Raw genomic sequence first — 26,771 nt, 5'->3', positions numbered from 1 at the left:
GGGTTTAGCGAAATGCTTGTGCTTCTAGCTCTGACAGTGCAGTAATATCTAACAAGTAATATCTAACAATGTCACAACATATACCCAATACACACAAATCTAAGTAAGGAATGGAATTAAGAATATATACATATATGGATGAGCAATGACAGAGCGGCATGGACTAAGATACAGTAGAATATTATAGAATATAGTATATACATGTGAGATGAGTAATGCAAGATATGTAAACTTATTAAAGTGACTAGTGTTCCATTTCTTAAAGTGGCCAGTGATTTCTATAGGCAGCAGCAGCCTCTAATGTGCTAGTGATGGCTATTTAACAGTCAGATGGCCTTGAGATAGAAGCTGTTTTTCAGTCTCTCGGTCCCAGCTTTGATGCACCTGTACTGACCTCGCCTTCTGGATGATAGCAGGGTGAACAGGCAGTGGCTCGGGTGGTTGATGTCCTTGATGATCTTTTTGGCCTTCCTGTGACATCGGGTGCTGTAGGTGTCCTGGAGGGCGGGTAGTTTGCCCCCGGTAATGCGTTCGGCAGACCGCACCACCATCTGGAGAGCCCTGCGGTTGCGGGCGGTGCAGTTGCCGTGCCAGGCGGTGATACAGCCCGACAGGATGCTCTCAATTGTGCATCTGTAAAAGTTTGTGAGGGTTTTAGGTGCCAAGCCAAATTTCTTCAGCCTCCTGAGGTTGAAGAGGCTCTGTTGCGCCTTCTTCACCACACTGTCTGCGTGGGTGGACCAATTCAGTTTGTCAGTGATGTGTACGCCAAGGAACTTGAAGCTTTCCACCTTCTCCACTGCGGTCCCGTCGATGTGGATAGGGGGGTGCACCCTCTGCTGTTTCCTTAAGTCCACGATCATCACCTTTGTTTTGTTGACGTTGAGTGAGAGGTTATTTTCCTGGCACCACACTCCCAGAGCCCTCACCTCCTCCCTATAGGCTGTCTTGTCATTGTTGGTAATCAAGCCTACTACTGTTGTGTAGTAGTACAGGGAGTACAGGAGGGGGCTGAGCACGCACCCTTGTGGGGCCCCAGTGTTGAGGATCAGCGAAGTGGAGGTGTTGTTTCCTACCTTCACCACCTGGGGGCGGCCCGTCAGGAAGTCCAGGACCCAGTTGCACAGGGTGGGGGTCAGACCCAGGGCCTCGAGCTTAATGATGAGCTTGGAGGGTACTATGGTTTTGAATGCTGAGCTATAGTCAATGAACAGCATTCTTACATAGGTATTCCTCTTGTCCAGATGGGATAGGGCAGTGTGATGGCGATTTGCATCGTCTGTGGATCTATTGGGGCGGTAAGCAAATTGAAGTGGGTCTAGGGTGACAGGTAAGGTAGAGGTGATATGATCCTTGACTTGTCTCTCAAAGCACTTCATGATGACAGTGGTGAGTGCTATGGGGCGATAGTCATTTAGTTCAGTTACCTTTGCTTTCTTGGGTACAGGAACAATGGTGGCCATCTTGAAGCATGTGAGGACAGCAGATTGAATATGTCCATAAACACACCAGCCAGCTGGTCTGCGCATGCTCTGAGGACGCGGCTAGGGATGCCGTCGGGGCCGGGGTTAACATGCTTAAATGTCTTACTCACGTCGGCCACGGAGAAGGAGAGCCCACAGTCCTTGGTAGTGGGCCGCGTCGGTGGCACTGTGTTATCCTCAAAGCGGGCGAAGAAGGTGTTTAGCTTGTCCGGAAGCAAGACGTCGGTGTCAGCGACGTGGCTGGTTTTCCTTTTGTAGTCTGTGATTGTCTGTAGACCCTGCCACATACGTCTCGTGTCTGAGCCGTTGAATTGCGACTCCACTTTGTCTCTATACTGATGTTTTGCCTGTTTAATTGCCTTGCGGAGTGAATAGCTACACTGTTTGTATTCTGCCATATTCCCAGTCACCTTGCCATGGTTAAATGCAGTGGTTCACGCTTTCAGTTTTGCGCGAATGGTCAAAGGCCTTTTCGGTGTCAAGAGATATAACGGCAAGGTCCACGTTGGGTAACCTCTGAGAATACATAATGTTGAAGAGGCGCCTGAGATTGAAGAATGAGTTTCTGTTAGGGACAAAACCGGTCTGGTCCGAATGGACCAATTTGCCCACTAACGTGCTAAGCCTGTTAGCCAGAGTTTTTGCTAAGATATTTATATAGAGTCTCGTAAAACTGACGGAATCTGTCATTGATGTCCTTGGGGGAAGAGAGTAATTCCCCAATTGCAGATTTAACTTTGTGAATCATTCGGTCACTCTCAGTTTTTCGAAGTTGGCTGACAAGTAATTTGTGTGGTTTGTCACCAAACTGAAAATATTTTTGTTTGGCATCGAGAAAAGATTTTGCAATTTTAGCTGAGAGAATCCGATTTATATTCAAATTTTAAAGCAGTAATTTTTTTATTTTTCTCCATAGATGGATGACTAGCATTCTCCCTATCCAGTAAGTGAATTTGTCCCTCCAATTCTACAAATGTTTCTCTGCTTTGCCTTCTCCTGATGATACAGCCTCTCAAATAAGCCTTCAGTGTTTCCCACAACACTGCTGGGGAAGTCTGTGTTGTCGTTGGTATCAAAGAAAAATGTAATTTGGTCTTCAAGATGTTCACAGAATGTCGGTTCTGTGAGAAGCTGAGGATTAAAACTCCAGACCCTCTCGCTTGATACGATGTCACCCAATCTCAGGGAAAAGGTGAGTGAACTGTGGTCAGAGGTTATAATATCATGATACCTCACATTACAGGTATAAGGGAGTAATTTAGCATCAACCAAAAAGTAGTCCATTCGGATATAAACACTGTGAACATGAGAGTGAAAGGAGTATTCCCTACCCATAGGGTTGGAGATCCTCCAAATATCAAATAAGTTAAAAAAATGTATGTAGATATTCAAGAATTTGCTTGAATAGGGGGTAGAGCTACGCCGGGTAGAGGATCTATCCAAATATTGGTCTAGCACACAGTTAAGGTTCCCCCCCAATGACCAGGTTAGTATGGGCGATATCTGGAATCAGGGCAAGGACTCTTTTGAAAAAGGTGGGGTTATCAATGTTTGGCCCATAGATATTCAGCAGAGTTACAGAAGTAGAATGGATCTCTCCTATTACGATCACATAGCGACCCTCTTTATCCGCAATAGTGGTTTTATGTAGAAAGGGGATTCCTTTCCATACCAGAATCACTGTGCTTCTCGTTTTGGTGGAGAAGCTAGAATGATACACTTGACCCACCCACCTACATTTAAGTCTGCTATGAGAATTGTTTTTCAGATGGGTTTCTTGCAAAAATATAATATCAGACAAGAGTGATTTCAAGTGGGCTAGGACCTTCCCTCTCTTGATTGGTTCATTTAAACCGTTGACATTCCAGGAAGTAAATTCAAGCCCCGCCCTCCTCTCGTTTGTAGTTCCTATGGTGGCCTGCGTAACGTGCAACTCAATAAAAAGGTATGAAAGCGCACCAAACCATCAAGAGCAGCATATGTAGCACTTACACTCAAGCAGTATGGCTCTCATGAGGACCGCCACAGGAATGGAAGACCCAGAGTTACCTCTGTTGCAGAGGATAAGTTCATTAGAGTTACCAGCCTCAGAAATTGCTCCCCAAATAAATGCTTCACAGAGTTCAAGTAACAGACACATCTCAACATCAACTGTTCAGAGGGGACTGTGTGACACAGGCCTTCATGGTCGAATTGCTGCAAAGAAACCACTACTAAAGGACACCAATAAGAAGAAGAGACTTGCTTGGGGCCAAGAAACATGAACAATTGACATTAGACCGGTGGAAATGTGTCCTTTGGTGTCCAATTGGAGTCCAATTGGAGATTTTTGGTTCAAACCGGCGTGTCCTTGTGAGACGCGGTGTGGGTGAACGGATGATCTCCGCATGTGTAGTTCCCGCCGTAAAGCATGGAGGAGGAGGTGTTATGGTGTAGGGGTGCTTTGCTGGTGACACTGTCTGTGATTTATTTAGAATTCAAGGCATACTTAACCAGCATGGCTACCACAGCATTCTGCAGCGATACGGCATCCCAACTGGTTTGGGCTTAGTGGGACTATCATTTGTTTTTCAACAGGACAATGACCCAACACACCTCCAGGCTGTGTAAGGTCTATTTTACCAAGAAGTAGAGTGATAGAGTGCTGCATCAGATGACCTGGCCTCCACAATCCCCCGACCTCAACCCAATTGAGATGGTTTGGGATGAGTCGGATGGCAGAGTGAAGGAAAAGCAGTGCTCAGCATATGTTGGAACTCCTTCAAGACTGTTGGAAAAGCATTCCAGGTGAAGCTGGTTGGGAGAATGCCAAGAGTGTGCAAAGCTGTCATCAAGGCAAAGGGTGGCTATTTGAAGAATCTAAAATAAAAATAAAAATTGATTTGTTTAACCAACATGACCACAAGCCCCCTGCACAAACAATAAAAGGTCATAATAATCATAATAATAATAAGTAAAAATTGAGAAATAAATATACAACGAAACCAAACAAAAATTGGGGAATATAAGGACATCCATCCGAAAGTGTCAATGATCAAACCTGGCAAGCCAATCAAACAGGCATCGCTCTACAATCCAACGACAGGTCAGTCGTCCAGCCAGAATGAAAGTGAAATGAAAGCTCTGATCGCCCTCCAGTGGCCGGGTCAGCGTCCTGCATGTCCGGGAACAACAATAAAACTTAAATCGGCAGCCCTTGCTGAAACGGTTTAATAAGTTGTCACGTTATTACATGTGCCTTCTGCCATGGCTGTCTCGTTGTTTGGTGGGGAGTAGGCCACCGATGAGGATTTATTGTCCTTTAGTCGCCTATTACTCGACATGTTGACATAAAAAGTTACACTATTGTATTAAAAAGATAGTTATGGTGTAAAAAGTGCAGTAAAGTAGGTTAAGTTAGATTGTTTCGTAAAAAGTTGCGGGAGCCTCTCTCAAACACAGGCGTTCACTCCAACATGTTAGCTCCGCACCCAAATAAATGTGAACCTTAAAGGGAGAATTTAATTGTTGTGGATGCTTAGGCACCAGGCTAATACACTAGGCCAGGGACAGTCTCACTCTCTCTGTCATGTTAGCATTGATATTAGTCTCTCAGTTCTTTTAGACCAGGTGGTAATTAGGTGTTGCTAGGTTACCTGCTCAGAGTCTGTGGCTGCCTTCTCACTTTCACAGAGGACTTTTCAAATGACTTTGAAAAATGGATAGAGTGCATTGAATATGCTATAATGTACATGAATAGGTGTGAAATGTGTCTTGCTTCCCTGTTGTTATTGGACATACCATTTGTGTACCAGAGGGAGATGCACATCACAACAAAATAGAAATAACAAGTATTTTCGTGCTTTTGTTGTGATTTGTTTTGCGAGTGGTTAGGAAAAGACTGCTGTTTCTTTGCTTTTCTCTGCCCTCTTGTGTTGAAAAGGGGATTTGTACAACTGTGAGTCTCTCTTTCTGAAATCCCTCACCATCATTAAACACATGAAATGAATGTATTCACCACCCCACCCCCCTGGGCAAGAGGAGAAATCAGTAGGTAAACTGAAGTGCAGATTTTAGGATGTAGGAAATGTGTGAACAGTTTAGTTATTGTACCTGGCCATTGTCTCATTGATTGATTGATTGATTTTAATCTCTCTTTACTCCCGTAATCTGTATTAATCACAGGGTCTCTGTGGGTCTGTGATCTGCATTAGTACCGGAGCGCTAATCAGTGATGGTGACACATAGGTGTTGTGAAGCATGGGTGTTACCCCTCTTAACTGGGACCAATAAGGAAGGACAAATACCCAGTTGAGGCTGATTCTCTTATATTTGATTCTTATTAATCCAAATTAATTTTTTACTTCTCTATCTCTCCCTTTCTGTCTCTCTCGCGGTCTATTTCTCTCTCTCTCTCTCTCTCTCTCTCTCTCTCTCTCTCTCTTGCTCTCTCTCTTGCTCTCTCTCTCTCTCTCTCTCTCTTGCTCTCTTGCTCTCTCCCTTCTTTCTCTGTCAGCCTGCAGTTCAGAGCCGGAGAACGTGCAGGCGGACCCCCATAACCTGACCAGCCTGCTGGTGATGTGGGAGCGGCCGAGGGCGGTGTACGACGCCGGGATAGAGAAGTACTCAGTCACCTACAGGCTGGCTCAGGGAGAGGACTCTGCGGCCTTCGAGTACTTGACTGACGGAGACCAGGATGTGGTGAGCGTCCTTTATGTAGTGGTGGTGGTGAACTAACACTCGCTAACTATAATTCAGTGGACTAACAAACCCAGTCAATCACATTTCAGAAGGTTTGCATGAATTAATAAATTAATGAAGGAATGAATGAACAAACAAAGAAACTAAAGAACCATAGTGTGATTGAATGCAAGAACAGATGCTATAATGCTATAACCCCCCCACAACACCACCTCCACCACCTTCACCTCCTCCACCACCACCACCTCCACCTCCTCCATCCCCACGACCTTCTCCTCCACCACCACCACCACCACCTTCTCCTCCACCACCTCCTCCTCCTCCTCCTCCTCCTCTACCACCACCACCACCTTCTCCTTCACCACCACCTCCACCATCACCCTAAACCCCCTGTACTCACCTCTCCCTGTTGTTCCCCAGGGGGCCATGCTGCAGGACCTGATAGCAAACACTAGCTATGTGGTGCAGGTGGTGGCCGTGTGCACCAACGGTCTGTACGGCCGCGTGAGCGAGCAGCTGATCGTCGAAATGCCCATCGACGACCCCGGTAAGACCGACCGCCAATACCTCTACACAGACCGTACGTAGCGTTCTGATGACATGGAGAGTAGAGACCAAACCTAGATGGTTGATCATTTGCAAACCAGTTCCCTTTATTGTGTCTCTTGAATGGTAGGTCTTAACAGCAGTCACACTTACCACTAGTGTAGCTAGTCAGTCAGTTTGCAAATAAGATGTTGTGAAGGCTTATCAGATAGACTAAATTAGGCATTAATGGATTGTGTTGGGAAATTCTGAGGAAGTTAAGATCTAGTTCTGTCGTGGTTTCTGAAATTCTGATTGGTGTCCACACGTTCCACATATGTCACACCTACCGAACTGTAACAGGTTTCCAGAAACACTTCTGTTTCCCCAGCCATCATGGCCGTGCTCCCTGTATGCCATCCACTCTCTGTCTTCTTTCTGTCTAGTCCTGTTCCTTTTAACATACACCCAGTTCCTCTATGTTCTACTGGTGTTTGTAGTGTGTTCTGTCTCTGCTGAAAGCTTCAGTTTTTCATGTGCTCTTCTGTCTATGTACTTATTTCAAATGTGCTTTTCTATATTTCTAAGGCGAGGAATGCCCCCCTCAATCTGTTTGGTTGAGGTCAAAGGTTATTCCATGTGTCCTATGTCACATAAAAGACAAAAAAAACAGCCCTTTCTGTTTTACAATGGCATCATTTCCTCCGGTCACAGTGAGAGAATGTTTGCTTATGTGCAGCATTTGTATGAAATGATGGGAACTCTGTATCTACTGAAGTTGATAATAAACTAATTTTTGCTTGCTAAAAATCCTCTGCATCATATTTCAATGTGCATGAATTGTACACACTCATCCAAATGACTTGATACAATTGTGCGACCGAATGTCCTGTGACAATTGTGGTGATAAAACAACTCATTTGTGAGCCCTGGTTGTGCACTCATTCATTAATTCCTTCCCTCTCCACTTAACTCTTTAAAAACCCACCTCATTCTTCAAAACCCATTCTGATCAGGCCTGAGGCCTCCATGATGTGTAATTTAGTCCCATCAAGGTAAGAGGATGTGTGTGTGTGTGTGTTAACTCTCAGTTTGTGCTGACCCGGAAGTTCTACCCAATATAACCAAACATCTCCTTCCTGTCGTTATCTAACCTGGTGTCTACACCAACAGCAACATATTCTCAAAGATTTCTAATATAGGTTAATAATATATCGAATAATTTTCCACTTCATATACTGTGCACCCATTGAAAGATGTGACCTTAATGGATATCAAGCTTCTGAAGAGATTTTGTCAAGCCTCTATCCTGGACCTGAAGACCAATCTGTGAATTAAAATTACGTTTTTCATCAGAAACAGAATGTTTTTCACGTATTGTCTCACAATGTTTGTGTGTGTGAGTTTTTGTCCGATAGCTTTCCCTATAGATATTTTCTCAGTCACGTTTTAATGTACATTTCAAGTAAAGTGCTTGTCTGTTACAACATCGTTGGGTTTGTCAATGGGACCAATATAATAGATTATAATGCCATTGCTAGTAATTGTCAATATTGTAACTAAATTGAAGAAAAACAAATCACACAAAACAATGTCTAGGCTGTTTTCTTTGATTGTCATACCGTCTTTGATATTCATATGAACATGTTTACAGATGTATGATCTTAATTTGATCACCCTGTTGCAGGAGAACTTTCCTGCGATGCAGGATTTTTTAAAATTTGAAGTGTATTGGGGTTTAAAAAGGATTCAGACGTTTGTAATTTCCACAAGTTTGGCATTTCAGACTTGATTTTCCCTTATGAAAAATGTATCAACCCCAACAAAAATGTCCATTAATTATAATCCACATAATAATTCACATTTCCTGTTGCTGCATGATTATTTCCCTGCTGTAGCAAACTGGCTCAAATTAAGATCCTACGTCTGTACAGTAACGTCTTTTCAACGTCCTTTGCTCATAGGGAAGGGACATTATTATGTGCAAAATCATCTAACGCTATCATCTGTGATTCTTTTCAGAGGCCACCACTTATCCAAATTCTAATGAATTTGAAGAGGAAGTAAGTATAATATTGCATACATTTAGCTTATTCCATAATGCAATGTGGTGATACTGTCGGTAGCGTACTGCAAGAAAACCATTCATTTAAATGTAGGATATAGGACGAGGAGTAGTGTCTCATGACAAGACATCAGTATTTTCCCATGCACTCTGTGACTGTTTTTCCCCACCAGGAGGACTATGGACCGTGGGCTGAACCGGGTGAAGAACAGGACAATGACATGGACTGGACAACCCAAAGCCCTACGAGAACCAGGCCCACAACAACCACTGGCCCACCCAGCCTCCCCTTGCCTGGTATCAGAACCACCACCCCTTTTGTCCAGAGGAGAACCACCACACCAGGCACTCCATCCAGGACCACTCAACCCAACCGAGCGCAGACGTCCACGGAGCCGAGTGAGAGGTACTACACCACAACCAGAGCACCAGAGGGGGCCGTCTCGGCAGGCAGCAGAGGCAGGGGGAGAACCCAGAAGTATACCACTACAGCGACCACTCTGCCATCACGCACTGATGACATCACCACTTCGTCAACCAGGACGGAGAAGGGCAGAGGGGTGGCGCGTCCTGTGACCGTCCCAAGCGGCAAAGGCAGCGGTGTTTCCATGGCTACCCCTCTCCCGGAAAGCCGGAACGTGGCCACTTCCGCCCCCTTCCTCTCTCAGGGAGAACCACCACGGCCTACAAGTCCCAACATGCCCTTGTTTTCATCCACTGCCTCCTCCTTCGGCGGGGTACTCTCGCAGACCACACAGCCGGTGTTCAACGGTGAGATCCTCCCCTCCACCCTCCCTGTGTGTGACACGTCGACCCCTGGAAACCCCGGCTCCACCCCTAGCAACGACCCCACCGCCTGCCTGCATGCCCCTCCCTCGTCTAGACCCCTGTCGTCTGTGAGCAGGCGGGACTCCCTGCATGCTGCTACAGCACTGTTGTCTAGTGGTGACTCATACCTCACTACCTCCCCCACCCTGTCTCTCCTCCCTCACCCCTCACACCCCCTGTCTGGTTGGGAGACAGTCGTCTCTCGTGGTGTTGGTGATGATGATAGTGGTGATGGTGATGTGTCGTCTGGTTCTTCGTCCGTGGCCTCGGGTGACCCCCCAATGTTTAGTGACACTCACCCCCTTCAAACCTTACCTGACTCTCCCACTGAGCGGGACCTGTCTAAGCTAGCCTTCAGACCTCTCCCTGCAACCTCTCTCTCCCTGCAGCCTTCTCTTCTCCTCTCTAGTGACTTCTCTCTGTCCGGGGCCACCCCGGGCCTCACTGGCTCTGTATCTGGCGGGCTGGGGGACTCTAGTTACGCTACAGGCCATGTAGTAGAGTCTTGTCTGGAGGGTGTCGTCGGTGGTGGTGGTGATGTTGGGTTCACGGTAGCTAGCGATGGCATGGAGTCGTTGTGTACCTGCTCTCTGGATGGCTTCTCATCCTCCTCCTGGTTGCATGCCTCTCCTCACCTCCCCCTTCCCACGTCTGACTGGGGGGCGGCTAGCCTAGCGCTCTACTCCTCCGGTAGTGACTTAGACCATCTCCTCCATTCATCTATGGCGGGCTTCACCAACCCGTCTGGAGGTCAGCCTCTCTCCTCCTCCTCCTCCTCCTCCTCCCCTGTTCCTCCTCATCCTCCTCTCTCCGGTTCCCATAGTGACCTGCTCGTTTCTGTTACAGCCACACCGTCCGGCTCCGAGGACCGCCAAACCTCGGCCCCATCCTCCTCCTCCACAGCCTCCCCCCTCACCCCCACCCTCCTCCCTGACCTGCAGACGGTAGACAGTAGTGCCTCTGGCTCGAACCTGTCGGGAGAAGCCCAGGAGGAGCTAGATGAGGAGTGGGACAGGGTTCAGAGTTCAGCCTCGGGGGAGGGCGCCCTCCCTTACATCCCCACCTTCACCCCCTCACTCACCTCTGAAGCTACCGCCTCTCCCAACATCGACACAGAAGAACGCTCCTCGTCATTCTACTTTGAGAGCGAGAGCGGCAGTGCCGTCACCACGGATACAGCGGGGAGCACGCCGACAGTATCTGGGGTAACCGCGGCGGCGCCCTGGTCGCTAGGTGGGGAGGTGGAGAGTGGCTCGGGGCAGGGTGAGAGCCTGTACGACAACGAGACGTCCTCAGACATCACTATCACCGAGCGCACAGAGAGAGACTCTGAGGAGGAGGAGCCAGTTGCAGGTAAAGAACCATCCACAAGGGGGCAACATCTCCTCGTACATCAAGGCAAGGCACAGTGCTGCGCCTGTCGGATTGCGGAAAACTACAGCTCCCATGATGCCAATGCAACAGGAAATACTTTGGAATTTAGGAGACACATCACCTAACACACCACCAAATCCTGTGTGTGTGTGTGTGTGTGTGTGTTCACCGTCATGGCCTTTCTGCTTTCTATAACATTTTCACAATCAAGTCCACAGGCATCATAATTTCAGTGTTCTTTGTTACGTGTTTTGTGTTATATTCATTAACATTAACATGCACATGCCTTTGTCTCAATTGTGTATTGTAACATCATGTGAAGAACCCCATTGGGTGTAGCACTTCATCTCCAGCAGAGGGCAGCAGATCTCTTCCCAATCCCAACTCGCACCGAAACAGATATGTAGTTAGCCTTAGCAGACCACTAGAGGTCTAATGTCCCCTTTTACAGTCTATGTAATTCACAAATCATTGAGACAGTCTCAGGGCCCCTGTCCAAATCTTTTGTGATTGGTGACCTTGAAGATCCTGTATAATATCCCATATATCTGTCCACATACAGACCCCAGACAAGAAAACTAATTAATAGAAAGTCCATCTGCATTCAAGCCTTTGCAATAGAAGTGTAGTTTTGCCAATAGGTTTTTATGGTATCCGCTCATTGAGAGCCCCATAGATATAAGCCATTGTGTGCGTCAAGCTTTGAGCCATTGTCATGAACTAACCTGTAGTGCATGTTAACTTTGTGAAAGCATTTGTGTTCACTTTCATCCGTATCGTTGTCGCCATTGTATATGGGTTAAAGAAGTAGCCATAGGTTTAGATTTGTTAGCTGAATGGGTATGAAGATGTTAAAGCGAATGTCTACTGTAGCGTTTAAAATGTAAGTTAACAAGGTTACGTAGTTCAAGGAGGGGCTCTATATTACTCTATGTATTAGAACTGGAAGGTAAGTTGGATGAGTATGTGGATTGATTTACTATTGGAAGTGTTTGTCAGTCAATGTGTTGTAGTTGAATGAGTGAATGATATGTTGTGGGAGTTGTGTTGTGTTTCTCAATAGTCAAAAGTAGATATCTCCTCATCTGTTCTTCCCCCTCCAACGCTTACAGAGGCCAGTAACAGCAGCCATGAGTCCAGGGTGGGTCTGGCCAGGGAGAGAGAGAGGAGGGCCGTGGTCCCTCTGGCAGTGGTCTCCACCCTCACCATCCTGGGACTCATCGTCCTGCTGGGAATCCTCGTCTACTGGAGGTAAGAGGGAGGAGCAGGAGAAGGAGGTGGAGGAGGAGGAGGTGGAGGAGGTGGATATGGAGGAGTAGGTGGAGGAGGAGAGGAGGAGTTTGGAGGAGGTGGAGATGGAGGAGGAGGAAGAAGTGGTGGAGGAGAGGAGGAGTAGGTGGAGGAGGAGGATTATATCCATAATGATGATTATTATAAGATCCGTAATGATTAGATCCAATGATGATGAATATTATGGTGATGATGTTGAGAAATCCTCTCCCATCGATTCCCCCTGACCCCACGCATCATCTGTTTAATCTGACAGCTAAGCTACATGAACAACAGCTTTCTTTCTGCATTGATAGGCTCCACACACATACTGACACCATTAAGCCTTCTGCCTCCCTATGGGACAGCTGTGTGGAACTGCCGCAGGGCTGATACCTGTCATATTGTTATTCATCTGTCTCAGAGGAGTGGGTCTGTTTCGTCCCCAGACACGGGGCACTGCCGCCCCAGACATCAGGAGGCACGGGTGGAGCGAGGCGGGGGTAGCAGAGGGGGAGCGAGGTTGACCTTAAGAACCACATATTTGTCTGTCTCACTGTGAGACCTAATCTCCTCTGACACGGGCCCAATCTCCTTCTCACTCTCACACACTTCCCCATGACACATCCAATATCTTCAACAGGGCTTCGGTTTGAGGTCTGGCTTTTCACATTAGCTTTGATGTGTCTGGGTAGATTCACTTACACATAACTGCCATCATTCAGAGTTGCCCATCTCTAGTTATAAAGACATTTTGCCCATACTGTGAGATCATAGAAAAATACTACTTTTCACTGTGGCAGCAAACTGAATGGTTGGACAGTTAAATAACCAACTTTGGCAATCCGATCAAGAACACGTTATCAGAAATGTAAACACTTTAGCTGCATAAGACTGTACATTTCTCATCCACTGGGCTGGAGACGTGACATATTGTTCATGTTTTCTGCCCTGTTATTGTATTTTCATGTTAAGCCTATAATAATCTTGGTGCCGATGAGGGATTAAAGCTAAGAGATGTTCCTCACTCAGAGTGTAGAGCGTTGAGCTTGGGGCTCAGGGTCGTACAGTGGTTGGGGAACAGGGCCTTGGGTGGGGTAAGAGGGGGAACAGGGCCTCGGGGTCGTACAGTGGTTGGGGTACAGGGCCTTGGGTGGGGTAGGAGGGGGAACAGGGCCTTGGGTGGGGTAGGAGGGGGGAACAGGGCCTCGCGTGGGGTAGGAGGGGGGAACAGGGCCTCGCGTGGGGTAGGAGGGGGAACAGGGCCTTGGGTGGGGTAGGAGGGGGAACAGGGCCTCGGGGTCGTACAGTGGTTGGGGAACAGGGCCTTGGGTGGGGTAGGAGGGGGAACAGGGCCTTGGGTGGGGTAGGAGGGGGGAACAGGGCCTCTGGGTCGTACAGTGGTTGGGGAACAGGGCCTTGGGTGGGGTAGGAGGGGGAACAGGGCCTTGGGTGGGGTAGGAAGGGGGAACAGGGCCTAGGGTGGGGTAGGAAGGGGGAACAGGGCCTCGGGTGGGGTAGGAGGGGGGAAACAGGGCCTCGGGTGGGGTAGGAGAGGGGAACAGGGCCTCGCGTGGGGTAGGAGGGGGAACAGGGCCTCGCGTGGGGTAGGAGGGGGAACAGGGCCTCGCGTGGGGTAGGAGGGGGAACAGGGCCTCGCGTGGGGTAGGAGGGGGGAACAGGGCCTCGCGTGGGGTAGGAGGGGGGAACAGGGCCTCGCGTGGGGTAGGAGGGGGGAACAGGGCCTCGCGTGGGGTAGGAGGGGGGAACAGGGCCTTGCGTGGGGTAGGAGGGGGGAACAGGGCCTCGCGTGGGGTAGGAGGGGGGAAAGTGCTTGCGCCTCATTATGTCTGACATGAAGGCTTCGTGTCAGCGTCTTGTAAGATGAGTGGCGCGAGGCTGAATTGCAGTAATCCCCTCCGTGTCGCGTCCTTGTACTTCCTCCGGTGACACGGTGCTCATTTGGCCACCCCACAGCTGTGCACTTGGGGTTAGCAAAGTGGGGACGTCTTTTAGAAACGCACACATGTAATCTACTGGGGACATCTCTTTGCTGTTTTTTTTTGAGTAATCTGTGAGGTGATTTTTGGGTAGCTGAGCACAGGTTCATCAGAAAGACATGCAGTGGTGTTCCTGTTAAAAACCTTTCCCGAATTAGAAGGAACATCTTTTTTCCTGTGTTGCGGACAGATTACCATGTTCTCCAACATTGGTGGTTGACTTTGTATGTTCAAAAACAACAACAAAAGCATTTTTAGGCCTTTCTTATCTCCGCTGTATTTCTTTACGTCTTAAAAAATATATCTACAGTTGTTTTTATTACATTTACACAAGCATTACTCAAATATTATTATTGTTTTTGTCACAGAATTTTCAACACACATTTTTCCCCAAATGAGAACAACGCATACAAATCCCTCATTTGTGTTAGATGGAAAAAAGCAATATATTTTTTGTACCAGAAGTATAATAGCAAAGGCAATATGTCACGAAGACAGAAGAAACTGGCAACACCTGCTGTGTATTGTTGATTAACTTGTATCATCGTACATTTGTTTCCACAGGAAGTGTTTCCAGATTGCCCATTTCTACATAGAGGACAACACATCACCCAGAGTCATATCTGTTTCACCCATACCCATGCATACAGCTACAGGTAACCATTCTATGAGACAAAGGGCTCTATTCAATCAGATCCGATTGATCCGACATCCGCATAGCAGTTGTTTTGGCGGTGTCGGAGATGGAACTGGGTTAGAGCTCCTGGCATTATACCGTAAGCGGACATTGCCATTGGCTGCACGGAGTCGCATTAAGAGAAATCCCATGCAGCCTTGTTTACAAGTTGGAACACTAGAATGTGAGATGTAATCTACACCTCCATTAGGATGATAGAAATCGTATTTTATTTTGTTTAATGATATTCAATTTGAGCGTCATTATTTCTATATAGCCTACACTTTCTCGTTCTGAACTTCTAACATGAGTGGGACGGGTGTGGCTTCGTGACAATGATCAAGAGCAGCTGCTCACTGATTTGACAGCTCCAACGCAGTTACACCTCCGACACCACCAAAACATCAGCTATGTGGGTGTCGGCTATCGCCGGTTAACGCTTGACCTGTTCACCCATGACTGCATGGCCAGGCACGACTCCAACACCATCATTAAGTTTGCCGACGACACAACAGTGGTAGGCCTGATCACCGACAATGATGAGACAGCCTATAGGGAGGAGGTCAGAGACCTGGCCGTGTGGTGCCAGGACAACAACCTCTCCCTCAACGTGCTCAAGACAAAGGAGATGATTGTGGACTACAGGGAAAAAAAGAGGACTGAGCATGCCCCCATTCTCATCAACGGGGCTGTAGTGGAACAGGTTGAGAGCTTCAAGTTCCTTGGTGTCCACATCACCAACAAACTATCATGGTCCAAACACACCAAGACAGTCGTGAAGAGGGCATGACAAAGCCCCCTCAGGAGACTGAAAATATTTGGCATGGGTCCTCAGATCCTCAAAAAGTTATACAGCTGCACCATCAAGAGCATCCTGACTGGTTGCATCACCGCCTGGTATGGCAACTGCTCGGCCTCCGACCGCAAGGCACAACAGAGGGTAGTGCGTATGGCCCAGTACATCACTGGGGCCAAGCTTCCTGCCATCCAGGACCTCTATACCAGGCGGTGTCAGAGGAAGGCCCTAAAAATTATCAAAGACTCCAGCCACCCTAGTCATAGACTGTTCTCTCTGCTACTACACGGCAAGCTGTACCGGAGCGCCAAGTCTAGGTCCAAAAGGCTTCTTAACAGCTTCTACCCCCAAGCCATAAGACTCCTGAACAGCTAATCATGGCTACCCAGACTATTAAAAAATATATATTATTCTTAAACTGCATTGTTGGTTATGGGCTTGTAAGTAAGCATTTCACTGTAATGTCTACACCTATTGTATTCGGCGCATGTGGCAAATAACATTTGATTTGATTTGATCTGATTGAATCTCGGTCGTACACACTTTCACAAACACACACACACACACACCTTTTCCATGGGGTCAACTAGAATTCATTAGAGTTGGCGTAAGATAAAAGTGTTAACAAGCACAGAGACATATGGACAGGTGTTCTTTCCATCTGTCCTTCCCTCTTCACCAAGCCTAGCTCTTTCATTAACTCTACCTTACTCAACATCTGCTTCCGCCAGAGTAGGAAGTTTCAAGCTTTTGTTCTGATAAAATAGTTTTGTTGATGATATCAATAACCTTTTCTCTCTGCCTTTAGATGAACATGAAGCCCTTCCGGTGAAGCAGTTTGTCGAGCACGTGACAGAGCTCCACGACACCAACGCATTCTCCAGAGAGTTTGAGGTGTGCTGTCAAATTCTGCTTCAGTTCTCTCACAGGATATGGTTGATGACAACAAATGACTAGTATTACTTGGCAGCATGTTTTAATTTTACAACTGTCTGTCTTTAATTTAGCTTTTCTGTATGTAGCCTTCTTGCGAAACTGTTATGTGTAATCTGCGATGTTACACGGTGGCTGTCATTATTTTAAGGTCAGCATGCAGAAGACTTGTGGGAGGCTTTGCACTGTGATGGCCATTCAAACTCACACTCTCTCTCTGCCTCATGCTACATGCTATTGTATGTCTCTGGCCCAGATTCATCTGAGGAGTCATGTCTATTGTCCTTACCACTGAGACTTACAAATATATCATATTCAATGCCAGTAGCATACCACCCTGCATCCCACTGCTAGCTTGCCTCTGAAGCTAAGCAGGGTCGGTCCCTGGATGGGAGACCAGATGCTGCTGGAAGTGGTGTTGGAGGGCCAGTAGGAGACACTCTTTTCTCTGGTTTAAAAAATAATATCCTAATGCCTCAGGGCAGTGATTGGGGACATTGCCCTGTGTAGGGTGCTGTCTTTCAGATGGGACGTTAAACGGGTGTCCTGACTCTTTGGTCACTAAAGATTCCATGGCACTTATCGTATGAGTAGGGGTGTTAACTCCGGTGCCGTGGCTAAATTCCCAATCTGGCCCTCATACCACCTAATCATCCCCAGTTTCCTAATGGCTCATTCATCCCCTCTCCTCCCCCTGTAACTATTCCGCAGGTCGTTGCTGTAAATGAGAATGTGTTCTCAGTCAACGTACCTGGTAAAATAAGGGTTCAATAAAATGCAGTGATTGCTCATGTTAAACTACATATTTACCATTGCTTACCATATAAATCCCAGCTTGGCATTTTATCAGTACTGTGTAAATGCATACATGTGTAAATGTTGTCAATAACAAAAACATAGGTTTGTAAGTTAAAGCTAAGGACATTAACATGGTACATGGACTAAATCCTGTTGCTCGCATAAACAGTGAGATTTGAGATTTGCCCATAAACCGTTTTCTTGTTATTTATTTGCACGTTTTTTGCTAACTATGTGTCATGAAATTTCATTGCTGTGCTTTTTGCATTCCCCCCTCCCCGTTAGATATTGAAAGAGTGTTACGAGGTAAGCTATATCTCCCTTTTTTTCATTTGATTTTCTTTTTTTCTGTAGTAGTCGCGTGTAGATGTTCGCCACATTTCCAGCTGCCCATGTTGACGTTTTTGTCGTGCATGATGACACATTTATGTTTGACTGCGTGGTAAGAGGATGGTGGGATTTAAGGTCACGTGTTTTTTTAGGAGGTGCAGGCGTGCACGGTGGACCTGGGTATCACCACAGACGGCTCCAACCATCCAGACAACAAGAACAAGAACCGATACATCAATATCCTGGCCTGTAAGTCAAACATGCACCTTCAAACACATGTACACACACATACATTCTTGAATGCACCCAGCTTATCTTTCCTCATCTACTCCTAGATGACCACAGCCGAGTAAGGCTCTCAACCCAAGCTGACAAAGATGGGAAGAGTGGAGATTACATTAACGCAAACTACATTGACGTAAGCAATTCTCTTGCATTTCTCTCTGTGCACAATAGTGGAAAAGGACCTGTAAGTAAGCATTTCACTGTTAGTCTACACCTGTTGTTTTACGAAGCAAGTGACAAATACAATTTGATTTGATTTGTTATGAGGGCAAATGTCTTGTTGATATATATATCTGTTGTTCACTCTTCATTTTTCTTTCCCTCCCTCCCTCCCTCCCTCCCTCCCTCCCTCCCTCCCTCCCTCCCTCCCTCCCTCCCTCCCTCCCTCCCCTCCACCCCTCCCTCCCCTCCACCCTCCCTCCCCTCCACAGGGTTTCAACACGTCCAAGGCCTACATTGCAGCCCAGGGCCCTCTCAAGTCCAGCACTGAGGCCTTCTGGAGGATGGTGTGGGAACAGAACGTGGGCGTCATCATCATGATTACCAACCTGGTGGAGAAGGGACGGGTGAGAAAGCAGGGCCATTATAACGGCTTATACATGCTATAAATGCTGAAGGATTGTAATGTTGTAATGCTTGAACATATTTAGTAATAGTTCATAAATAGTTTATTAATGCTTATTCGTGAAAGTATTCAAAAATGTTTGGTCGTGTATGTCAGAGGAAGTGCGACCAGTACTGGCCCCTGGAGAGCCAGGAAGAGTACGGTGGTTTCCTGGTGACGGTGAAGAGCAGTAAGGTTCTGGCCCACTACACCCAGAGAACCTTCACCATCAGGAACACCAAGGTCAAAAAGGTCGGAGGTCACACTATTTACATCACATTTACCTCCTAATAGTTTCACCTCTACTTCCTCACTGTATCATCTACTTCGGTTGCACCTCCCCTGCAAGTTAGTTGAAGCGCTGCCTCATTACTACTTCTGAACATTTCTTATGGAACTACGAATCCCAAGTGTCACATTGACAGCCATTTTGTGTCTGATCCTGCTTACCACTTCCTTTTTCCTCCCACCAACTCCCAGGTTTCTCTGAAGGGGCGGATTAACGAGCGGACCGTGACCCAGTACCACTACACTCAGTGGCCAGACATGGGCGTGCCGGAGTACACTCTGCCCGTGCTCACCTTTGTCCAGAAGTCCTCCAAAGCCAGGACAGATGACATGGGGCCTATCGTAGTGCACTGCAGGTAGGAGGCCATAGATATATAGTACCAGTCAAAAGTTTGGACATACCTACTCATTCCAGGGTTTTTCATTATTTTTACTATTTTCTACATTGTAGAATAATAGTGAAGACATCAAAACTATGAAATAACACATATGGAATCATGTAGTAACCAAAAAAGTGTTAAACAAATCAAAATATATTTTATATTTGAGATTCTTCAAAGTAGCCACTCTTTGCCTTGATGACAGCTTTGCACACTCTTAGCATTCTCCCAACCAGCTTCATGAGGTAGTCACTTGGAATGCATTTCAATTAACAGGTGTGCCTTGTTAAAAGTTAATTTGTGGAATTTCTTTCCTTCTTAATGTGTTTGAGCCAATTAGTTGTGTTGTGAAAAGGTAGGGGTGGTATACAGAAGATAGCCCTATTTGGTAAAAGACCAAGTCCTCTTCTCTTGAATACCCGGTGAGTTCCAGACATGTTTGTTCATACGTTGAATGGTTCCAGCGCTTTAAAAACCTAATCTACTCTTAAACTTGGAACAGCATCCACCACGACTGTGAACAGTGTAGACAATGAGAACTTTTTTACATTTCAGGTTGGATTTCTACCAGCACTCAACCTCAACATTGTCACTTTCAATAGAACATTTAGCAAAATGCCTGCACACTTGAACCCCTCCTGGGTGGACCTGGGTATCACCACAGACGGCTCCAACCATCCAGACAACAAGAACAAAAACCGATACATCAATATCCTAGCCTGTAAGTCCATATTATGGCAAGAACAGCTCAAATAAGCAAAGAGAAACGACAGTCCATCATTACTTTAAGACATGAAGGTCAGTCAGTCCGGAAAAGTTCAAGAACTTTGAAAGTTTCTTCAAGGCAGTCTCAAGAACCATCAAGCGCTATGATGAAACTCGCTTCCATTAGGACCACCACAGGAAAGGAAGATCCAGAGTTACCTCTGCTGCAGAGAATAAGTTCATTAGAGTCACCAGCCTCAGAAATTGCAGCCCAAATAAATGCTTCACAGAGTTCAAGTAACAGACACATCTCAACATCAACTGTTCAGAGGAGACTGCGTGAATCAGGCCTCATGGTCAAATTGCTGCAAAGAAACCACTACTAAAGGACACCAATAAGAAGAAGAGACTTGCTTGGGCCAAGAAATACGAGCAATGGACATTAGACCGGTGGAAATCTGTCCTTTGGTCTGATGAGTCCAAATGTGAGATTTTTGATTCCAACCGCCGTGTCTTTGTGAGACGCAGAGCAGGTGAACGGATGATCTCCGCATGTGTGGTTCCCACCATAAAGCATGGAGGAGGTGTGATGGTGTGGGAGTGCTTTGCTGGTGACACTGTCTGTGATTTATTTAGAATTCAAGGCACACTTAACCAGCATGGCTACCACAGCATTCTGCAGCGATACGCCATCCCATCTGGTTTGCGCATAGTGGGACTATCATTTGTTTTTCAACAGGACAATGACCCAACACACCTCCAGGCTGTGTAAGGCTATTTGACCAAGAAGGAGAGTGATGGAGTGCTGCATCAGATGACCTGGCCTCCACAATCCCCCGACCTCAACCCAATTGAGATGGTGTGGGATGAGTTGGACCGCAGAGTGAAGGAAAAGCATTCCAGGTTAAGCTGGTTGAGAGAATGCCAAGAGTGTGCAAAGTTGTCATCAAAGCAAACGGTGGGTACTTTGAAAAATCTAAAATATATTTTGATTTGTTTAACACTTTTTTGGTTACTACATGATTCCATATGTGTTATTTCATAGTTTTGATGGCTTCACTATTATTCTACAATGTAGAAAATTGTAAAAGTAAAGTAAAACCCTGGGTAGGTAGGTGTGTCCAAACCTTTGATTGGTACTGTAGAATGAACTTGTGTATATATATATATATATATGCATAGATATGTAGAATGTATAGAACAGCTTTAAAATCAATGCCATTTGTATCAACTGAAATTCCATTTAAATTCAGTCAATAAATGTTTTATCTTCTTCTATACATGAATGTTTCAATTCAGGAAGTAAATTTACATTCCGACCGGCATAGAAATATAATAACATGGACATGGTCCTCCATTATGTCACTTAGCAGCCACTTTACATTCACATTTACATTTACGTCATTTAGCAGACGCTCTTATCCAGAGCGACTTACAAATTGGTGCATTCACCTTATAGCCAGTGGGCTTTCACCTGGACAGCTGAGAAGTTCAACATGAAACATTATTTAATGGAGAACTAAAGTGGAATTTAAAATACCAGGATTCAGAATATATTGTGAACCTCTCTTGTGTGTGTGTGTGTGTTTCCAGTGCTGGCGTTGGCAGGACTGGTACCTACATAGTGTTGGATAGCATGCTGAAGCAGATCAAAGAAGAGGGCACGGTCAACATCATGGGCTTCCTCAAACACATCCGCACACAGAGGAACTACCTGGTACAGACAGAGGTGAGCGTCCAGGTGGGCGGGGTTTGCACTTTTGGGACTGTTCTATTGGTGCCATTGTGCCAGGAAAGCTCCATCAAATGCAGCTAAAGTATTTTAAAGAATACTATTTGAACCCAGGTCTGATACCAACAAGAAAATAGTGGATCCACTACAGTAAGATTAGTTGTCCTGTCACCTTACCAGAACAGTATGAATGACAACACCCAACTAAGGCTTTCAATCCCTACTTTCCCTGTGCATTCAGGAGCAGTATGTGTTCATCCACGACGCCCTAGTCGAGGCTATCTTGGGCAAGGAAACGGAGGTTCCCTCCAGCCGCATTCACAGCTACGTCAATGACCTCCTGACCCCAGGGCCCTCCGGCAGGACGCGGCTAGAGAAACAGTTTAAGGTAAGGACACATGCTATTAAGAAGTCATAGTGCTAGTATTGGCATTCACTGTAGATTTACAATGGTAAACCCGAGTGGCGCAGTGGTCTAAGGATCCTGTCGTAGCCGGCCGCGACCGGGAGACCCATGGGGCGGCGCACAATTGGCCCAGTGTCATCCAGGGTAGGGGAGGGAATGGCCGGGCAGGGATGTAGCTCAGTTGGTAGAGCATGGCGTTTGCAACGCCAGGGTTGTGGGTTCGATTCCCACAGGGGGCCAGTATATAAAAATAATGTATGCACTAACTGTAAGTCGCTCTGGATAAGAGCGTCTGCTAAATGACTAAAATGTAAAAAAAATGTAAAATGTAAACATTCCATAAGAACTCCAGTAGGACATAAAGGGCAGACATACATTTGGAGAACAATAAGTCTATCGGTTGCCTTTCTTTGTCCTCTGAAAAGACCAGGTGCAACCGCTGGCACATTTTGAAACATTAACCGTTAATCTGCCCCTTGGTTCCAATATGATTACAGCTGATATCCTCGTCCAATGCCAAACAGTGCGACTACTCGGCAGCCCTGAAAGAGTGTAACAGAGAGAAGAACAGAAACTCCTCTTTAATACCCGGTGAGTTCCAGACAGGTTTGTTCATACGTTGAATGGTTCCAACACTTTAAAAACCTCCTCTTAAACTTGGAACACCATCCACCACGACTGTGAACAGTGTAGACAATGAGACCTTTTTTACATTTCAGGTTGGATTTCTATCAGCACTCAACCTCAACATTGTCACTTTCAATAGAACATTTAGCAAAATGCCTGCACACTTGAACCCCTCCTAACTAAAACTGTTATAAAAAAAATTAAAGCAAAAAAGTTATTTGAGAGCATGAACCTTGAGAGGCACATTTTGCTCTTGTTTGGTGTAAGGCAAATGTCTGACAAAATCATGTTATGTAGGTAAAGCAATGGTAATGGTTTAGTAATGCTAATCGGATAAAGCTAATAATTCTAATAGTAATATTCTACAAAATTACATTCTGTATACCTTAAGAGGAAGTTTAACAATGTGTGGCTTTGTCTCCAGTTGAAAGGTCGCGGGTGTGTCTGTCCACGGTGGCGGGAGAAACTACATCAGACTACATCAACGCCTCATACCTCACGGTAAGAACCCAACCCTTCTAGATAGAAAAGTCACAGTGACAGATACTAACTACATAGTTACACATTGTAACACATTTCCAGTAAATTTCACTTTTGGATTCCTGTCCAAATTGCCGATCGGATTCAGGTCTCAATGTTCTACCACCGGCTGTGTTTTCCAGGGGTACCGGCAAAGCACTGAGTTCATCGTGACCCAGAACCCGCTGGCCGGCACAGTGACAGACTTCTGGAGGATGATCTGGGATCACAATGCTCAGGTCATCGTCACACTGCCGGAAACACCAAGCTTGGTGGGTATCTATCTGTCCTCCTGGACTCAAAACTGCTGATGTATGCATGGCAGCCATTTTGTGCCTCAAACAGGAAGTCCTTACCACATCTGTGTTCTCAGGCAGAGGGGGAGGAGCCGTACGTGTACTGGCCCCACAAGGAGCAGCCAATCAGCTGTGAGGCGTTCACAGTGACCCTGCGGAGCGAGAACCACGTGTGTCTGGCCAACGAGGAGATGCTGGTGGTGCAGCACTACGTACTGGAGGCTACACAGGTGAGATCAGCTGAGGGAGCTCAGTAAAACCAGGGAGATCAGCTGAGGGAGATCAGTAAAACCATCAGTAAAACCAGGGAGATCAGCTGAGGGAGATCAGTAAAACCAGGGGGATCAGCTGAAGGAGATCAGTAAAACCAGGGTGATCAGCTGAGGGAGATAAGTAAAACCAGGGATATCAGCTGAGGGAGATCAGTAAAACCAGGGAGATCAGTAAAACCAGGGATATCAGCTGAGGGAGATCAGTAAAACCAGGGAGATCAGCTGAGGGAGATCAGCTAAGACCAGGGAGATCAGCACAGACCAGGGACATCTGCTGAGGGAGATCTTTAAAACCAGGGAGATCAGCTGAGGGTGATCAGTAAAAACAGGGAGCTCAGCTCGATAAGTAAGATTAGTCACACTAGCATGATCAGCTACATAGAACAGACTAACTACATTGGAGAGAGAGGGAGATCAGCCACAGACTGTGGGACCAGCACAAAAAGATCAGCCTCAAAGAATAGACCAGTCGCTATGGACCAGTCACTATGGACCAGTCGCTAGTGCTCTTCAAATGTTATCACTGTGTCTATACCCAAACAACCATTAAACCACTGAATTGATACACAGAGGGAATATATAGCAACAAGGAAATGCTTATTCCATTGAGTTGTTCTGCTTATCTCTTCCTGGATCTTAGCCCATGGTGAAACCAAATGGCCAGTGAAAAGAGTGGACATATTTTTTGCACAGTTTAGACTCGACCATCTGCACAACCAATCACTGGAACACTTTCAACACACACACACACACACACAGAGACACACACACTTGCACTACATGACCAAAAGTATATGGACACCTGCTCGTCGAACATCTCATTCCAAAATCATAGGCATTAATATGGAGTTGGTCCCCACTTTGCTGCTATAACAGCCCCCACTCTTCTGGGAAGGCTTTCCACTAGATGTTGGAACATTGCTGCGTGGGCTTCAGCCACGAGCATTAGCGAGGTCGGGCACTGATGTTGGGCGATTAGGCCTGGCTCGCAGTCAGCGTACCAATTCATCCCAAAGGTGTTCGATGGAGTTAAGGTGAGGGCTCTGTGCAGGCCAGTCAAGTTCTTCCACACCGATCTCGACAAACCATTTCTGTATGGACCTCGCTTTGTGCACGGGGGCATTGTCATGCTGAAACAGGAAAGAGCCTTCCCCAAACTGTTGCCACAAAGTTGGAAGCACAGAATCGTCTAGAATATAATTGTATGTATGTATGTAAGATTTCCCTTCACTGGAACTAAGGGGCCTAGCCCGAACCATAAAAAACAGCCCCAGACCATTATTCCTCCTCCACCAAACTTTACAGCTGGCACTATGCATTCGGGCAGGTAGCGTTCTCCTGGCATCCGTCAAACCCAGATTTGTCCGTCGGACTGCCAGATGGTGAAGCGTGATTCATCACTCCAGAGAACGTGTTTCAACTGAGTACAATGGCGGCGAGCTTTACACCACTCCAGCTAGCGCTTGGCATTGCGCATTTTAGGCTGCTCGGCCATGGGAACCCATTTCATGAAGCTGCCGATGAACAGTTCTTGTGCTGACGTTGTTTCCAGAGGCAGTTTGGAACTCGGTAGTGAGTGTTGCAACCGAGGAAAGACGATTTTTACACGCTACGCGCTTCAGCACTCGGCGGTACCGTTCTGTGAGCTTGTGTGGCCTACCACTTCGCGGCTGAGCCGTTGTTGCTCCTAGACGTTTACACTTCACAATAACAGCACTTACAGTGGACCGGGACAGATCTAGAAGAAATTTGACGAACTGACTTGTTGGAAAGGTGGCATCCTATGACAATGCCACGTTGAAAGTCACTGAGCTCTTCAGTAATTCCTTTCTATTGCTAATGTTTGTCTATGGCGATTGCATGGCTGAGTGCTCGATTTTATACACCTGTCAGTAACGGGTGTGGCTGAAATAGCCGAACCCACTAATTTGAAGGGGTGTCCACACTTTTTTATATATAGTGTACACACACACACACACTCTCTCTCTCTCTCTCTCTCTCTCTCTCTCCGATTGTGTGTTGTTGTCCCCCTCTGGGCCAGGATGACTATGTTCTGGAGGTGAGGCACTACCGGGCGCCGCGCTGGCCCAACCCAGACAGCCCCATCAGCAGCACCTTTGAGCTGCTCAGCCTGGTGAAGGAGGAGAGCTCCTCCAAGGAGGGCCCCACGGTGGTCCACGACCAGTAAGACCTCACTCTATTGATTCACTGATTTGATGATTGATTATGTATCTGTGAAATAAGGTTATGTCCACTCCAAACCTGGAACAAATGGAACAGTCCCAAAGGTGCAACCCCCCAAGCATATGGCACTCAGGCATGTAATCTATCTTGAGCCATCTCAATACTCTTGAATCACTCTTTTTGCCTCTCTTCAAGATGATCCACTCTGAGACCTTAACCTAAGAGGGTAAGGTCCAAATTTGCAATACTTTTAATATTTATTGGAACTGAAACACTGCACTGATCCAGGCCTATTTAGACACTCCTGTCTTAAGCCTTTATTAACTGGCATACCAATGAAAAAATATCTGAAAAAGGATTTTATGTGTATTTATCCTCAGTATAGGCTATAAATGAAGAATTTGTTTGCATGACAAACTTTGATAGATAATGGATCACAAATATCTCAACCAGCCGGTTGAATTGCCCAATTAGAGTAAACACATTTTGTATTGGAATTTGGATAGACTTTTTAAATCGTCCCAAAAAAAAATTATACTTGAATTTACTTGAGTCTGCTTCATTTACTCATAATGGAAGAAAGGCCTAGTTAAATGAGGACAGATATAAAATATTAATGAAATATTATACGTTTGTGCGTCAAAATATGAATATGAGAATGCATGTAAATTAATGTGTTTACAGTTTATATTATTAGAATACCATTAAATTGACA

The 26,771-nt window shown here is 46.2% G+C and overlaps 1 protein-coding gene across 3 annotated transcripts in view; it reads left to right on the top strand.

The window, feature by feature from the left end:
* Positions 1 to 26,771, top strand: part of LOC121540552 (receptor-type tyrosine-protein phosphatase zeta-like) — a 121,761-nt gene that overhangs the window by 88,480 nt on the left and 6,510 nt on the right. Inside the window, exons 9-28 of one of the 3 annotated variants that reach the window (XM_041849515.2) lie at positions 5,980 to 6,164; positions 6,585 to 6,711; positions 8,712 to 8,752; positions 8,928 to 9,525; positions 12,069 to 12,207; positions 14,790 to 14,881; positions 16,506 to 16,591; positions 17,714 to 17,734; positions 17,911 to 18,007; positions 18,094 to 18,176; positions 18,475 to 18,609; positions 18,765 to 18,899; positions 19,128 to 19,291; positions 21,614 to 21,749; positions 21,994 to 22,140; positions 22,656 to 22,749; positions 23,210 to 23,286; positions 23,448 to 23,576; positions 23,678 to 23,830; positions 25,914 to 26,056. In XM_041849515.2, the coding sequence (XP_041705449.2) occupies positions 5,980 to 6,164; positions 6,585 to 6,711; positions 8,712 to 8,752; positions 8,928 to 9,525; positions 12,069 to 12,207; positions 14,790 to 14,881; positions 16,506 to 16,591; positions 17,714 to 17,734; positions 17,911 to 18,007; positions 18,094 to 18,176; positions 18,475 to 18,609; positions 18,765 to 18,899; positions 19,128 to 19,291; positions 21,614 to 21,749; positions 21,994 to 22,140; positions 22,656 to 22,749; positions 23,210 to 23,286; positions 23,448 to 23,576; positions 23,678 to 23,830; positions 25,914 to 26,056 (2,782 nt within the window). The remainder of the gene's footprint in view (positions 1 to 5,979; positions 6,165 to 6,584; positions 6,712 to 8,711; positions 8,753 to 8,927; positions 9,526 to 12,068; positions 12,208 to 14,789; positions 14,882 to 16,505; positions 16,592 to 17,713; positions 17,735 to 17,910; positions 18,008 to 18,093; positions 18,177 to 18,474; positions 18,610 to 18,764; positions 18,900 to 19,127; positions 19,292 to 21,613; positions 21,750 to 21,993; positions 22,141 to 22,655; positions 22,750 to 23,209; positions 23,287 to 23,447; positions 23,577 to 23,677; positions 23,831 to 25,913; positions 26,057 to 26,771) is intronic. The other 2 variants (XM_041849516.2, XM_041849518.2) reach the window with 2 other exon arrangements.

This window comes from Coregonus clupeaformis, chromosome 26 (assembly GCF_020615455.1).
Source record: "Coregonus clupeaformis isolate EN_2021a chromosome 26, ASM2061545v1, whole genome shotgun sequence".
Taxonomy (NCBI): Eukaryota; Metazoa; Chordata; class Actinopteri; order Salmoniformes; family Salmonidae; genus Coregonus; species Coregonus clupeaformis.
The sequence above is the reverse complement of the archived record's forward strand: the minus strand, read 5'-3'. Positions and strand labels throughout refer to the sequence as shown.